Here is a 16,975-nt window from a genome sequence, read left to right on the forward strand (position 1 = left end):
TCGGGAATACGTGAAATGATATTTGCACCAGTATAAAAACCCATAAAAGATTTCTGATAATGTCTGGTTTCAGTTCACTGGTTTATGGTCTTTCATCTCCTTTCCCACATGTGTCTCCAACGTTTGGCTTTGCAAGCATGATATATAGGGTTTGTTATAGAGAAACTGAGCACTAGTATAAAATTTAAAGAAAGAACATGGTCCTTTTGAGGGGAGGAGGGGGCTTTAAGCTTCAAGGGTGTTTTCTTGGTAGAGCGAAGCTGAAAATCCCTTCACATGAGCAAATTTTTGATATGCTGGTACAATAATGTATTCTTCAAAGAGAGCTCTAACAATCGTGCTGTGTCAGCTACATGAAACATTGGACTAATTAGACCTCTCATTATAAAGAAGCTGAGTTGGCAAGGGGTCTGAACCAATTAGTCCATGTGAATAAAGCAGGGTAGGGGGTAAGTGAGGTCACTGCTGCCTACAAGGCAATTTGACTGTCATAAAGTATTGATAATGACTTGAAACATTGATCACAGAGAAATTTGATATTCTTATTCTTAGTTATGAATTCAGGTTTTCTCTTTGAAACTGTTGAAATTTCGCGGTCATTTTCAAAGATTTTTTCGGAAATCAGGGGCCCCAGGCTCTTCTTTCCCCCTTTGGGATTGCTGATGATGGCCTTGCCTAATTAAGTCAGTTTAAAGATTGTAACAGAATGTGTTGGTTGGACTGTGATGTGGAGCACATTAATGGATCAATCAGCTGGTGCTCGCGAGATCCTCTCGCCAGCGATGGCCGGTTGAAGGAGCTGCTGATGATGTCAGTAGTCAGTTATATTGATAAATGACACATACTTGCAAGTCATGGCAACATGTGAAGAGTTTGTCTAGTAGGACGGGGAAACTGGCCATGTTGGATGGAGAATTAACCTGGAGCAATTAGCACTCCATGAGTTAGGGTCAAGAAAGTTTGGATCGTCACTGGAAAGTTATACAAGTTTGGTTAATTAGTGAATGAGAGTTGGATAATTAGTGAGGAATCACATGAGTTTATCTTATTAGTAAATATAATGAGAATTGGGTTAATCACTCAGACATTTCTTTGTCTGAGAGATTGCTGTGAGATACTGCAGGATTCTGTGGCAGTGTGATTACTATCTCCAGCAGACCATACAAAATATCTCCCCTATAAACTCTCAAACATGAGTTTGGTGTCTCGCAGGAAATGTATCTCTTGCTAATGGCCAATAATGTAAGCGGACGGAATCCATGGCCTTTGAACGAGAAATTTGTGTTCAGCGAACTTTTAGAGATCAATGATCTAGTAGAACTCTTACTTAAAAATTGTGTGGTGAATTTGCCGAAATACTGGAGGGTGTTGAGTGATGGACACTTAGGAGTGGAAAACAAACTTCCAGAGAAGAGTTCTGTGCCACAGTTCTTGACAGAAGGGTGAAATGGTCTGCACCCCTTAGAAATCTGCCAAGAAATAGATTGATACTCCATAGAAGAAGTCTGAAGATCTGTGTGTACGTTACCGGTTAATTGAAGGAAGGCTTAGGTGTGTATTGAGCTAATTCAGTTTTAAGGGCACATCTTTCTTAACTCTTCTGAACTCGTCACTATTGATTTGTGTTGTCTCCTGTGCAGTTATCATGAGTTCCCAAGCCCAAAACCTGTCATGTTATTGATGTTGACATCATCAATTCCCTGGCCATTCACCAAGCTAGCAATAACATATGATTGTCAATTTCCTCTAAAAACAGATGATAATTGATTGGTGTCAAACTCTATGTACCAATGCTATTTGTAATTAACAACAGGAAATTAAATTCTGACGGAACAAAATTGAAATCGAGAAACAATTTGCTCCTGATGTGTTAAAGGCCAAGTCGTCCATAAAGTTACGAGTGGTCCACCGGAAATTGGTAATAAAGATGCCTGTGGTCCGGTTATTGGACAAGCTAGCATGATGAAACTTGGCACGTAAATCATATTTCTATACCACCTTTATGCAGCAATAGTGTTGTAATTTGAGTTTTGTATGTCCGAATGCAAGGCATGGTATTAAGAAATTAGTCTTGTGCTAGGACAAATGGTCCAGAGTGCTTATACCATGGCAGAGATCCGACATGAGAGGAAGAAAAAAAGGCATTTTACTGACAACATAACATTTATACATCTTTACTCTTAACCATTAAGTAATCTGTATTTACATTTGATTTGATAGATTTAGACTTGACAACAACTTTAAATTAAAGCAATATACAAAGCATTTACAACAATTCTGTCCCTTATCAGTGACGGTCATTCAGTAGTTAGCAAATCTTTGGTCATGGGAGCAGGACACTGATTTTCACCTCAGATCTGCATGAAAAACATGTTTTTCAGCAAATGCATGCCTGCTGCAACTGAGTCTTGCCATGGATACCCAGAGGGCATTTGATAAAATGAAATAAAGCAACAATGAATTCTCCTAAATAGACTTCAGAAATGTGCGGGTTAAAGTCAAAGAGTCATTTCAATTTGAAATTACTGTTTGAATAACACAACATGAGAACTTACATTTCAACATTGCAACCAAGGTATGGTTATACTAACAACATGGCTGCTGAGAGCACATCTCTATCGAATGAGGTAAAGCACACTTTAGATAATATTTTTTAGCACAGTGATGTGCAGTATTTGTCACTGCAATAAAAAGATTGCAAGTCTGTGAGCAGTATCAGTGGCCATTTCTCAAATTTGTTATTACCGATAAATCTGACATTTATATGACTTTTTGCGAGCCCTGATGTCTGCCCGGATCATGACTCGTACACACTTATTATCTTTGAGATACCCCCTTGATACAAACTATCACAAATCAATGGTCATTCCATGTAGATAAGTAGGTTAGGCAGGAATCAAATGATGTTATAGGGGTTATAGATCTTGCCATGTCAAACTGCCCGATAATCCATCGAAACCGATTTCTTCTAATGGAAACAATATAAGACAAACTTTTCTTGACTTTTTGCTGCTGATTTATGGCCCATGGGGAAGGGTAGGTTTTTTTGATTGTGTAAGGACAAAGAGCTGAGCTTGTGTGACTGTTATAAAAAGTGGTCATCACAGATGCCTTCAAGATACGTTCAAAGAGACAAGCATATTTTCAGCCCTATATATTCTATGTAAGACTTGGAGTTGTTTTTCTCAAAACGTCCACTTTTCAAATAGGATTTGCCATGGTTTACTTTTAACATTTAACTTACTTTGTCACTCACAATAACTCAAAGAAAATTGCCAATACACTGTACATTGAAGTACACTAAAAATGATAAGACTAGCTTACTGCTTATAAGACTAGCTGATAAGTTGTAGCTTACATATTATAAATGTAGAAATATGGCACACAGTCTATACGTACATTCAACATTATAGCTTGGCGCTGATGTTCTTTAAACCTATAATTAAAAAGGAGCCTTGCGAGAAAGCAAATTGAAACCTGTTGACCCTGGGATATGTGTACCCAACAAGGACATACCCAACAGATATTTGCTGAAAAGAAAAATAGTTTAAAAGATAACACCTGCATGTTTTGACTAGATTCCATCCATATACCATTGTCCTCCCTTTCACTGTCACTCAAAGAATGTTTGAGTTCTAACTTATTTCATCTTCATGATCTTAGATGTCTCACAGATGAAGTTATAGGGTTCGGTGCAGACATCACTGATCCATGTATGGGCGTTATCACCGGGGAGGAGCATGCATTTGGTCGTTTCAGATTTTGGTGTGCCGTTCTTCCACTTGTGGAACCGGAATGGCTGCAGATGGAGTTGGGTTGCCCACATCCAGGTGTTGGACTGCACCTGGTAGTTACCGGCTGTCCACCAAGCTGTGCCGTTTGCCTTAGCTGGAAAAAAATTGCGAATGGTATTGAGAAGTATATCAAAATCTCCTGAAAGGGTGCCTCTGGAGGCCAATGACTACTAGGCGTTAATTGTCAGAACAGGAGGCTAGGGTGATGTGGATGAGCTGGAACCAAGTTTAGAGAACTGCCCAGGACTGGAGAAAAGGGAGAAATCTTGTTGGCGACCTATGTTCCACTTGGAGTAACAGGGTTAAAATCTTCTGATGTTCAGAGAAACATTTCAGTTCCAAAATCAACCACGAGGTGGTACTAGGTCTAAATGATTGTCTGACTGTTGATGTTCAAGCCACACCCATTCCAAATTCTTGGCACTAATGTCATTAGCCAAGGTATAGTAGATCTATTAGGGAGCCATCCGAAAGTCGAATGTAGATCTACGTCCCTACGACATTTTCTTATACCTCTTGGTCTTGAACATCAGTGAAATCAATTTTAATATTCAAAACATTGTTATGCCTATTCAGAGAAGCAGAAAGATGAGACTGAGTTGTAAAAAACTTTATCTGCAAAATAAATCACATTTCCTGCTCCGAGGCACAATTATAACTTCAATTCAAATTCTGGATGTATCTACTGATATAACTCGGTGGTTTATCAGGAATTGTCATAGCTTCAGGTCGTGTTATAAAAACCTGATAGTTTTTTACTTTGATATAGTTTTGCTTTGCTTTTTGATCAGATTTCAGCTCGGCTCAAATTTTGGTTAAAGCCTCACTTTCATATGAAATTCCTTTTCACGTTACTTCAAATAAAAAATTGATTTGTTTGATTTTGTAAACTTTTAGTTTGCCATCTTTGGTCATGTGTTGCCGTCCAATTTGGCATCTATGCATGTCATCAATGTGTTTTTGATGTCATCTATACTGCTGGTGGGGATAACAAAAAGTATGTGAAATTCTAACTTACTCATTTTCTGCTTGATAAGGAGATTCACCAGGTAGTGTTCTTTGTTCGTTTCCATCACGACAAGATTGGCTCCAAGTGCAGCGCAGTAGTCTCGTGCCTGCTGCCAGGTGGCGTTGAAGTTTGAAAACAGATAGCATGTTTCCCAACCGTCGATTCCAGTAAATAACGTCGGACATTTGTTGGATTCGCCACGTTCGTTACAGAGAATAGAACGCTCGGAAATTATTCGTTGATCATTGAGGCCACCTTGAGAACCACCTTGAGCTTCTGCATCAAGGCGTACTAAACGGCGATCCATCCCTGTTTTTGTCAACTCCTGCATCTTTGTTTCGATCCGCCGGACGCCTCGTAATGTTCTGATTGACAGTGCCTCCATTTGGCGGGTCAGCCGTGCCTCTAATGCATCCAAGGTCGTCAGAGGTTTCTTCCCGTGGACCTCCTCATCTATTGTGAGGTGATTTGCAAAACATTTTGAAACTTTCATCATGATTTCGTCATAAGTGCACTTCCCCCTTGGACCACAGGCTCTCATTGTTATGTTCCTAGACTCAGTTGTCATGGCGACAGCACAGATTATCGTTACCGTTAACACAAACTTGTAATCCATTTTGATCTTTGTTTATTCCACTTTAATCCCAACGTGAATTACCAGTGAATTCCAAAACAAAATTATCCTCAATTAAAAAGTCCTCAATTACAGACGGATGTTTTATTTTGTATTCAAAGTGTCTCCGAGAGCGATATTAGAAAGTTTCCGATAACGCTGAATTGGTATTCACAGCGCGAAGCCTCTGCTGATCCTTTTGGCAGATTCCAAATCGTTACTTGGTATGTTCACTGAAGCTGAACAAACTATGTAAGCACTGCATAAACTATCCTTTTGCAAAAAGTATCTCAATTGGTGGATCGTTTATCTTTTTCTTTGCCACTCACAGGAGAACGGTTGTTGGTTAGGCTGGGTTTCTGTCCGACCGAGTTTGTTGTAAAACTGTCAATTCTTTTTGACGCTTTCTTGCAATTAGATCAGATACCACATTTTGTTCCGAATGATTTTATCTGAAAATAGAAAAGTTATTTGAAGTTATAGTGAATTCTCAACCTGAGATATGGAGTCTGAAACTGTAAACAGTAAAACTTTCACGATCATTTATTTCATCATGATTTTTCACACTGCGATTTATATCGGCCATTTTTGAGGTGCTAAAGTGAATGCGGTGCACTGAAACAATCAATGGCATCGCGATGAGACTTCCAACACATGTTTTCTATGATTACATGAAATGATCCGTACCCTCATTACGCCCGATGGTGTCTCTTCCCGCCCCAAGCATTCTTATTAAATCTCGCATTCACTTGGCCAACTTAGGTTACGACTGCTAATATATCTCTTCGGAGACCGGCGGTTGCTAAGATTAGAGTTTCATATATTGCTCTTGTCTTATGACTATCAATTACAAACACACCAACATCCATATTCTTTTATGATGGGAAAATGATGATCAAGATCATTTTGTTTTCAGCATTTTAGATACGTGGGCGAAGCTGATGTCTGGAATTGATAAGTTAAGGTTTCAGTGGACTGAGAGGTATTGGAATGTATCTGATAATGAAGAGTTTTCCATAACCTCTCATGTACTTGTGACACCCACTTTTTTTAGTGCCACTACAGTTTGGCTAATTGGGTTTATTGACCAAGTAACTCTTGTCTTTAACCAGAGGAACAGTCCATCTCAAGGTACTTTTTTCTCTGAATCGAACCCTCATGCTCTATTGCATGGTAGCCAGTAGTGCTAACCACTAAGCTAGGAACCTCCTCAGTGACTGATAATACAGGAAGCATGGTGGCTCACCCGTGACACTGCAGATATGTTCCAGCCCGATGTTGGTCGGTTGGTTGGTTGAGTGACTATCTGATAGTCCAGTGTCTCACCCACTGAACCATCAGCTTGGAGAACTTTCAGCTAGAATATTAGAATTCTAGACTTGTGTTCCCCTCCCATGGCATGTGTTTCAATTCCACTCATATCTCATGGGTATATTCTGACTGTCAGCTTTTGACACTAAATCTGGTAAGCACCATGAACTGAATACAGATGTTCGGTGCCAATATTCAAAACTCAAATTGGTAAACTTCTTGAATGACGTCTGCATTGCTTCCCTTCTCATTCTAACTTTCGAGTTTATTGGGAAGGTTGATACCTTGAAGTTAAAAAGGGGTAATTTTGTCATTTATTGCTGACTAAAACTTGATATGAAGTTTCAATCTTGTTTGTTGGGGTAGGTTTACACTGGATGTAATTTTGGCAAGGCATGTAGCTGTACTTCGTGATTTCCTGCTCAACTGCACCAAATCGGATTCATTGTAAACCAGCGCTATGGCTCTTTTACTGTACTCAAAACAGATAACTTTAAACTACGTCATTAGGTAAAGGATGGTAATCCATTCAAGTATTACGCTTACCCACGATTTGCTTGTAGTTCGCTAATGTTGCAGTTATGAAGCTACATGTGACAGAACAATAGAAGGCCTAACTCAGGTTTTACCTCTTGCCTGCATCAGTCACCAAGTGCATCATCATTACTGAAAACCAATGTTTATTGGAAATCAAAGTCTGGACAATTAAATGACATATGATTTTAAATCGTATTTGTATGATCAGGTAAATGATTGGTGCGGTGATACCGGTGCATCAAGCCTCGTGGGCAACAGCCTCTTGTTCCGAATAATTGTGTGTAGCATTGGAAATCATTTTGTGGAGAATGTGCCACTATCGACTGATTGAAGTCCTTTCAAAAGCAGGACAGAATCATTCAGTGAGTTTTTTTCTGGTCTGATTGGTGATTAGTTAGATTACATTTGGTAGATATCAGATTGATCTGGATATTCTGTGGCCACAAATTGGAGGCTAAGAAGGCTGACATGACAGCTTGATATGTGATCTGTTTTCCAATAAGTATTTATATCCAATGGCTCTTTTGTGAAATTTTTGTTTAAAAGAGCTTTGGCATGGTCAAGGTGTGTGAAAAAGTAGCAAAATGTGCATGACTTATTGCATCTACCAAAAGCCCCGAATGTTTCTATCAAGAGTCTGAACCTGTCACTAATGCGCCATCATGATACCAAACAAGTTGAGTGGAACCTCCCTTATTAGACACCTCAAGGACACTAAATTTGGTCTCTAATTGGTTCTTTCCATTGATTTTGACTTAAGGACAGCAGTGGTCAAGCCCAAGGGTGTCGCGGAGAGGTTCTTCTAGAGGTTAGATTTGAACTCATCATAAAAGCTATTATCAAATAATCTGCTAAGTCAAGTAATTTAACATTTTCCTCATTCTTAGCCATCAGTTACCCAAGGCAACTGATGTCTCTTAGTTGATTACTAAAAAATAAATCCTTAGAATCGTGCCTTCCAGTTCAAGATGTCTTTCACAACACCATAACCGGAATGCCGTTAGCTATGACCTGAGATTCTGTGATCGTCTAACATGCTTTGACAGTTGATGTAATTAAGTCGAGAGAGGTTAAAGGACATGCTAAGAGATGTGTGTTGGTAAAAATTGTGGAGAGATTCCCTGGAGTGGTCCGCTATATCCTGGCGCTGTGACAGCTTAACCCTTTGTCCCAAGAAGTTGAGAACTTGAGAAGTTGAGAAGTTCTTTGAGAGTGTTTTTTGAAGATGAGTGGTTCTGTCAGGTCAGCTTTTTGGGGTATGTGCATACTGCGTATAACTTCATCGGTTATCTTGAAAACTTGAAATTAGGATTGTTATTGTACTTGCACCTTAAATTATTATCATGATACTGTTGCTTTTCAGCAGTTTTTAACTCAATGAGCTCTTATAATCCCATGTCGTTGGTCCGTCCAGGTCCATTTGTAGGGGAGGTTTTGTAACTGCTTGGGCTATTTTAATAAAATGAAGCTTTAAACATAACCCCTTTGTCAGATGTCTCCTGAAGACAGAATTTGGTTCAGTTGCATCATAAAGATGAATTCATGCACCACATTTTCCAATCAATTCCTGCTTCCCACAAAGTCACAGCAGTGAGTCTCACAATTTTATCAAATTTATCGTCATTTTATCTTCATTGAAAATCATGTTAATCTGTCACATAAATTTAAGATGGGATTCTATTCTAAATTTAATTTCATTTGCGGGAATAAGCTTAGGTTATGGGCAGGGGGTAATAGCGTAAATGCCAAGCAATGGGATCGAGCATGCTTGCTGAAATGAAGTCCATAAATACCAAGATTGAACACCAATCCTCAATTCGATTCAAAGATGATCTCATTGGACCAGTTACCTACTCATTATTGCAAGGCATCAGTGCTGGTGGGAGGGTGGGAATGTCCCAGACTGCCTCTCACCCAGTGCCACCAATTCATACCTAAGATCACATGATCATCAATCATGTACAAGTATCGTTATTGCGGCCACATCATTTCTAAGGATCGGCCATTCCTTTCATCTGGAGCATGGTATTCGACCAACGTGGCTATTTGCAACGGAGATCGCGGTCAGGGTTCTCAAAGATTTTAGTGATTTCCTGTTTTATTGCATGGTGATATTGTATCAATACTTGATAATAGTGTGGTCTATAGCCCTAAAACCTACCATTATTGCAATATTCATCGACACTTTCGATCCTTGTAGCTGAAATGTCAGACAGCTTTGGACAAATGATTGTTCTATATGGGTAGGAGTATATTGTGCTTGTCAGCAGTGTTAGTATTGTATAGTAACCTCAGGAAACAGATACAGTACAGCTTGGTGCAGTTGACATAAATGAAGGGGCAACCTGCACTTTCGATGAAATGGAGTTGCTTTCTGCCCTGAACGACATCATTGTCACCAATGCTAATTTTCTCAAAATGACCGTGATGTGTGTCACTGGTTGTCTGAATCTATCTGAAAATGTCCAAGAACAGTGATGCCAAGTACTTATTACCCTCAAGTTAAAAACTCTTTCATGCCTTTGGAGACTGTGATGATGAAGCTACTAGTTTTGGAAGCTCATTATGTTTTGGATGAAGACTATGAGGCTTTTTTGGCAGTCTGATGGCCTGCTTGTCATGGTACATTTACCATATTGACTTTTATTAGAACACCCTATTGCAAAGTGCTATATTTATCCAAACCAACATCCGAAGATCTTTTGAGACATACTTTAGTTCCTTGTAAATATTGGAAAAGTTCCCCACAGGATATCATGAGAATGACGCAGATATTCTCCGTAGGCAACCTTTGCACCAGATTTTTTGTCAATAATTCATGGTATTTTACAGTGAGATGACAACAAGGTGACATTATGCCGGTCGCAAGCCACAACTACTGATAGTCTATTAACAGATTGGTAATATTGCTGATGTGATTAATATTTCCCTCTTTTCTGGATGTTGGATGAAATAGATTGATAATCTATCTATCATCTTAATGGTGTGAATTTAGTTGAATTACATGCATGTTGCGACCCGTCCCTAAACTAGGACCTTGCCTAGGCAACATAATCAGCTTTATGGAATAAAAGAACAGCTCAGAGTGGGAGTCACTGCCTAGCAAACACAGAAAAAGAACCTTGCTACAAAAGTTTGCTGTAGTATTCCTGTTTCATTGCTTACACTAAACACTCTGACCTCTTAGTACTAATGATGCCATATTTGGCTTGAGCCATTTCAGCTATTAAATTTTCGTTAATCGGTACTGCCATTCACTGTTTATTGATCTAAAAAGTGCCCTTCAAGTCCAGACTCTTTTGAATTATTGATTGATGTCATCCTGATGAAATATTGGATCCTTGGGCTCATGCCGATCATTTGTTTATCACCTTATTATTCGTTACACATTTAAGGCAATGTACAGCCATTAGCCTTTTGTGATATTTGAAATTTGAATTTCCAGACTAAAACTATAGTCAAGGCATTGATCTTGGTTGATTTCAGAGATAGTAGAACGATTTCCAAACATCAATTTCTTGCTGTGTGGTTAAGGATGGATGCATAGATGCATGCATTTGAAGTGATAATTTCTTTAGTCGGGTAGAAACCCAAATAAAATGAGCCCCAATCTGCTACATGTATACAATTTTGTCATTTTAAAATATCAATGAAGAGTGGACGGAGACTTGAACAGACTACGGCTGCTGCTCCTCCTTATTATCCTGATTTGATTGTAGAATCCCGACATATTCTTCCTCTCTACCCTCAAGCAACACTATAAATACGTACGAATAAGTCGTTTAATCTAATATGGCTGTTTTGATTCCTCATTCATGAACGATGCTTCTGTAAATCAGGAAGTCACCGAACCCTTATGACTTTTGTTTACTCCCACTTCTAGTGATTCCAATGTTGATGCTAATGCATCATTTCCTTTCGATTGGTTTCTAATTGTTTGACAAGAGTCCTCAGACATCTAAACTAGCTTCACAGGAGGTTCCTATGGAATCAAAGGTTGTCCTATTCATTGTTGTTAGTTGCAGACAGGTTCCAAGTCTTGTTCATGACTGATATCGTCTGCTCGATGTATCAATCGTATTGGTTTTGATTCCAATGATGATGCTGATGCAATGATGATGCTGATAGATTGACAAAGGTCCCCGGACACCAAACTTAGCTTCATAGGAGGTTCTTTGGAATCAGATTGGATCCTATTCATTGCTAGTTGCAGACAGGATTCAACTCTTGTTTATTATTGATGCTGGCTGCTGTCAGTTGTAGGCCTATTGCTTTGATTCCAATGTTGATGCTGATGCACATTTCCTTTAGAAGGATTTCTGCATAAGCAAGAATACAGTCTTTATCAATTCTTAATGCAATATTTCTTATGTTTTAAAGAGGTGGACAATTGACACAGAAATGCCAAGTTGCAGGAGATGTTTAAAAGTATCTGGTTGCAAAGCAAAAGCTGAATTTGATCATTGAATGGCAATAATCCAGTCAACATTACACCCATATGATGAAGATCATTCAGTTCAAAACAAGGATTTCTTTCCTTGCAGCTAAGTTTGATTCAAGGATTTTATCAGTGAATGGATTAACTAAAAAACTAGTTGTATTCCTCTTATATCTTAGTGCTTATACTACATCAAAGACATCAGACTATAAATGTCGTAAGTTAATAGCTAAGATTTTGTATTTGTCTTTATTGCTAATGCCATCAAAAGATGAAAAGGCAAATAGGTTCAATGTAGATCTTCAAAGGACTGGTTCTAGTATCAATTTGATGGGGCAAATGTTTCCCTGTGATAAAGAAATGACTGTGAAAAATGTTCTAGATTCATTTTTGGGTATTTGTTTGAGACGTTGGCATGAAATCAATTGAATGGGGCTTGAACCTTCGACCTTCCATTCACAAAGCAAATGCCTTAACCATGCACTAGGCCATCAGGATCGATAAGTTTGGAAGAATACTAACAGTCACATTGTCAGTTGGCAAGGAATGTTGAAAATACATGGATTTGAAAATCAAAATTACCAACAAGCTTGCACCCGGTTGGAAGGTAAATGTTCAAATAATGTATCACTGGTTGATATGATAGAATTATGCCATAGCCTGAAACGGGAGGTCCTTTGTTGATGCGGCTTGGCATCCAGGACATGGGGCCATAAGTCCAATACCAAGTGCTGTAATTTCAGCCTGTCGATAATGTTGATTGTAATAGAAATGAAATGAAATCTGCGTATTGTATCAAAACTTTACCTACCTAGAAGACCCTTATTACCAGAGATTGCAGCTCCAAACCTACAGCTGAACTGCATGGTATCAGGAAAACCGGTGAAGAAATTTGGACACCAAAAGCATCACTCAAAATTTCCTTTTATAAGATAATGAAATATTTCCAATCGTGTTTATTGATCATCACTTTTTCTGTGGCAGAGGCATTAATTAGATTAAAAAAGTGGATTTAAGATTGTTAATTGAATAAATGATGTTGCACATGCATGTGCCATATGAGGTGAGTGACACAGGGGTGGGCTAAGAGACCATTAAACTATTATTGTGGACAAACTCTTACCCTTTGACTCTCTGAATGAGAGGACATTGTGAGGCCGCATTCAGTTTATAGTTCTTTATTGTATATATGTTGGGTTTAAACGAATGAATATAAATTTTGGGAAGAAATGGAAATTTTGAGTGTTTCAAACATGGTGGCCAAATTACAATCATAATGACTATAGTTTGAAATGGGACAGCCAGGTGGCAGGACACATTAAAAATAGGGAGTTCAAGAGATAGGTCAACAATTATTGGTACCACACATCATTTCTCATAAACTTCAAATACTAACTTGAATAACTGCCTTTCTATTCTCTGGAGCTACCAGTAATAAAGTATGCCGTTCCCTTTAAAATTAACATTACCAAAGAATGCACAATTAACTCTCTAAATTTTCAATCAAGAACTTAACTTTCAAAGTTTGCTTATCATAACATGAATGAACAGGATTGAAATTTTCTGAATCTTATTGAAGGAAAATGGTTAAGCGGTGTAAGGAATTTCGTACTTGGGCCACCGCCGAAACAATTGTCATAACTTCGCCTATCCTGTTTTAGCCATCTTAGAAGAAATGCTGCATGGACATTGCCACATTTCCAAAACACAGAACAGAAAAGAGAATTCAAACTCCAACGTATCACTTCATATCTTCTTTTGATGAGATAGTGTAATATTCCCAGCCATGTTTATTGATTACAAAGTTATGCATAAGCTATCATATGGAAGTTTGTACCAGCACGGCTGTGAAACAATTATCTGAACTACCTAGCTGTAGCTGTAACACCATCAAAGAAGAAGGATGTTCAAAACTAAAGAACAGATAAGAGAAACTCCAGCTCTAAGTGATTTCTTAAAATTTTCCTTCAATAAGATAGAGTACTATTCCAGCCATGTTTTATTGATTGATTCGTGGTGTATCTAATAAACATTGGTGAACACATAAAAATCACCTACCTTGTTACATCCCAGTATGTCCAGCATGATATTTATCACATCAAGCTCTGTCATCAACTGTCGATGAAACTTCTCGTGTTAAATCCTCGGTACCCCGACAGCTATAGGTCACATGACTGGCACGCTGTGTCGTGTGGGTGTTCGGTCGCTGGTTTGATTGGATTGATGCCAGAGAGATGATACTAACTCGGCTGGTGGTATCTTTGTGTGACTTCAGTTAAACTGTTGGAAACGTTGATGATGCGTTTGAAGTAGTTTAATTGGTTTTGATAGGGATTGGTGTAATGGTTTCAGTATGGAACTTATGATGCTAGAGTTGTGGGTTCACCTCTGTTGGTTCTTTTACTCTCTTCGTTGAGACACTTTATACCACGTTCTCTTTTAGAAATAACTTCAATTCTAGACAAGCTTTGCTCAATGAAGCATCTTAGTCCTTTGCAAATTCAATCAGACAGTTTAACTTTAGAAATTTGGCTTTTATTTGCTGATATTTTAATAACTTAGTTCGAGCTTATGTATGTAAAGGATGTTGCTTTTGATAACAACTGTAATGGCGCAAGTGGATCTTTTTTCCAAATGTTAAGGAGAGATGTTAAGAACTTTAAAAACTTTGTTGCAGTTCAATAAGGTATAAAAAAGGCCATTTTGATCAGCGACGGCAAGCGACGAAAACCCAATAAATGCCATTGTAAGTACAAATAAACCAAGTGGTGACCTCCTTAATTTCAACAGTCACTTGGTCTCACTGGGATAAATTGATTCCTTGTCAGTTCTTATTTGTTTGCAATTTATCACAATGTCTGTTTACCGGAGGTTGGTACGAGACATTGTCTTTATAGAATTCTCTCGAGAACTAGTTGGATCCCAAGTTTGATTAGAGGATGTTTTACAGTCCAAATCACAATAGTCATCCCAAATTCACTTCATTCGCACGTCATTGACGCACGACCCAGTGCGTAGGTCATGCGTAAGTCGAGCATAGGTCGTGCGTAATTTACGCGAAACGAAGGGAGATAAGCATGTCATTGGCGCGCAACTTGGTGCTTAACTCGCATATACATGTACGTTGTGCATCAATGATGCCAAGCAGGACGGAGGTCAATTGTGATTTGGACGCGAGTTGCGTGCCGAGCACGTTAATGATGCATCAGTGACGCGGGATCTCTATGTTTCGCGTGACGCGGGATCTCTATGTTTCGCGTGTATTATGTCCGACCTGGGCAGCGGCACGCCACCGACGACCCAATGACGCAATTTACAGGATGTCAATTGTGATTTTGACTGTATAAATGTCATGTCTGTTAATTGCTAGACAGGTACTGGGTTTGTGATGTATCTGTTGTGCAGCTGAGGATACTTTAAAGGCATATGACTTATGAGATCGTCCCTCTATGTGTCAGTTTAGCACCTCCGGGCTGATTGAGGAGGCAATAAGAGAATGTAGTAAATGTTGTTTACACAGATCAATATATGATATTTGTTATTGACAAGGAAATCTATCATGTTTCCACTCACGTTGAGTGCACACAAGTGTTCATGATCTACATGGTTGTGTGTGTTGAATAATTGATCTTGTTAGAGTGGAAATTGCACCTCTATACGTATTAAATCATTAGTGTAAAGGTATTAGGACTATCATTAAAAGAGGAGGTTGAATACATATTTACTGTCAATATGTCACTTGTACTGAGTAACTTCACCATCAAATTCCCAGTGCGGGATAATCCAACTTAGTGCACTTATGCTATCTCTGCTAATGAGTTCAGAATATATTTAATTGTCGCTGCATCTGAATTAGTTGTTAATGAGTTCAGACTGTTGTTGTTGGATAATAACTATCCATATTATTTAGAATAATAAAGATAAATTTGTTAATACAATTAGAGTTTTGTTGTTGAGATGAAGTCTTCTTAAACATTAGAGAGATTGTATCAAGATTTGATGGAGACTTCATTCTTGCTGTTGTATATATCAAAAGAAGGTTGTCTGTAGCTGATGTGAAATTGGAGTCCAGCTTCTAATGATTCAGTTTCGATTATACCCCCAACTTGACCTGATCAAGGTCAAAGTCTATCTTTTTATCACCGATGAGGCAAATAAGTCTTGTGAAAACTCTGGCCGCATTTCTGTTCATTGCCTATGGTAGACTTACCTCCCTCATTAAGATTTTCTGGGGATGCGGTTTTCTGAGTTGATGCTATTGTTCATCAGTAAATGACTGATTTCTTCATGAAAACAATGTATAAAGAGATCATCTCTTTGTTCTCGTAAGCTTAGTTTTGTTTCCATTGCCATTATTGTTTTATGATAATTTCATCCAGGGTAACTTTTATCGTTTTCCTTCTTTGCTAATATCTTTCTTTGTTCTTTCCATTACATTGTCGGAACTCTTTTTTTGCCTAGAACTGATAAAAGAAGGATGCTCCCAATTTCCTAAATGCAGTTCTGGTCAAAGGGATTGTGCCTTGTCGTATGCAACATATAACGCTCCGGTCAGAAGTAATGTAAGAAGTCCAAATGTCTAGAAAAGTTCCCCTTTGTACAGTTCTGGTCAAAGTAATGTACAATTGGCATGCAACAGATACAGTTTTGGTCAAAGTCTCTCTTGTCGCATGCACGTTTTGCACAAGCAAGTTTTACATGCTGCCACCTGGAAGTCTCGTTTATTTGCTACTGAAAGATTTGAAATGAATGAGATAGCACTCATTTGCATTTAGCGTGCTGATTTGCACCAACCAGGATTATGTGTTCACCCCCACGCAACAGATTAACGTCGCATTTTAAAATCTTTACTTATTGATATTCTGCTGCTGAAATCTGCTCACGGACCATTTAGTACCCAGCGGTGTGTAGGTTAGTCATGAGCCATCAATCCTACATTAAAATCATTAAGGTTTATCTAACTTAACCACGTATCCCTGCGTATTGATTGTGGAATACTTTAAGTGTCATCGCTAACTGGTATGCTTGGCTGCATCAATTCACTCCCACAATGCAAAAACTATTGGGTAAACACTAAAACAGGTTTAGCACACTCTTAAATTCAATTTAGATATGAAAATTGAGGTGTTGTTGTTAGTAGCTGCGAAGAAGTTGGTCAATTTCTCTATGTCCTCATTTAAGGTTTCAGGCATGTCTATCAAGTGGCCCAATTGATCAATTAGTTTTCTCAGTTATTTTGTCTCAATATTGTCCACCGAAATGTTTCAATGAGG

General features: G+C 38.5%; 1 protein-coding gene across 1 annotated transcript; it reads right to left on the reverse strand.

Annotated features, from left to right (window-relative positions):
• Nucleotides 1-2,144: 2,144 nt before the first annotated feature.
• On the reverse strand, nucleotides 2,145-13,894 carry LOC135483105 (C-type lectin domain family 4 member D-like). The gene is made up of 3 exons (XM_064763637.1): nucleotides 13,761-13,894; nucleotides 4,813-5,868; nucleotides 2,145-3,888 (listed from the first exon to the last, which is right to left on the reverse strand). The coding sequence occupies exons 2-3, from the start codon at nucleotides 5,417-5,419 to the stop codon at nucleotides 3,641-3,643; spliced, it is 855 nt and encodes a 284-aa protein (XP_064619707.1). The 5' UTR covers nucleotides 5,420-5,868; nucleotides 13,761-13,894; the 3' UTR covers nucleotides 2,145-3,640.
• Between the last annotated feature and the right edge of the window lie 3,081 nt (nucleotides 13,895-16,975).

This window comes from Lineus longissimus, chromosome 2 (assembly GCF_910592395.1).
Source record: "Lineus longissimus chromosome 2, tnLinLong1.2, whole genome shotgun sequence".
Taxonomy (NCBI): domain Eukaryota; kingdom Metazoa; phylum Nemertea; class Pilidiophora; order Heteronemertea; family Lineidae; genus Lineus; species Lineus longissimus.

Bases quoted from the DNA above. Each gene is read 5' to 3' on its own strand.
- LOC135483105 (XM_064763637.1), bottom strand. From the start codon at position 5,419: ATGGATTACAAGTTTGTGTTAACGGTAACGATAATCTGTGCTGTCGCC. The intron at 3,889-4,812 runs GTAAGTTAGAAT...ATTTTTTTCCAG, and splicing joins CCTTATCAAGCAGAAAATGA to CTAAGGCAAACGGCACAGCT.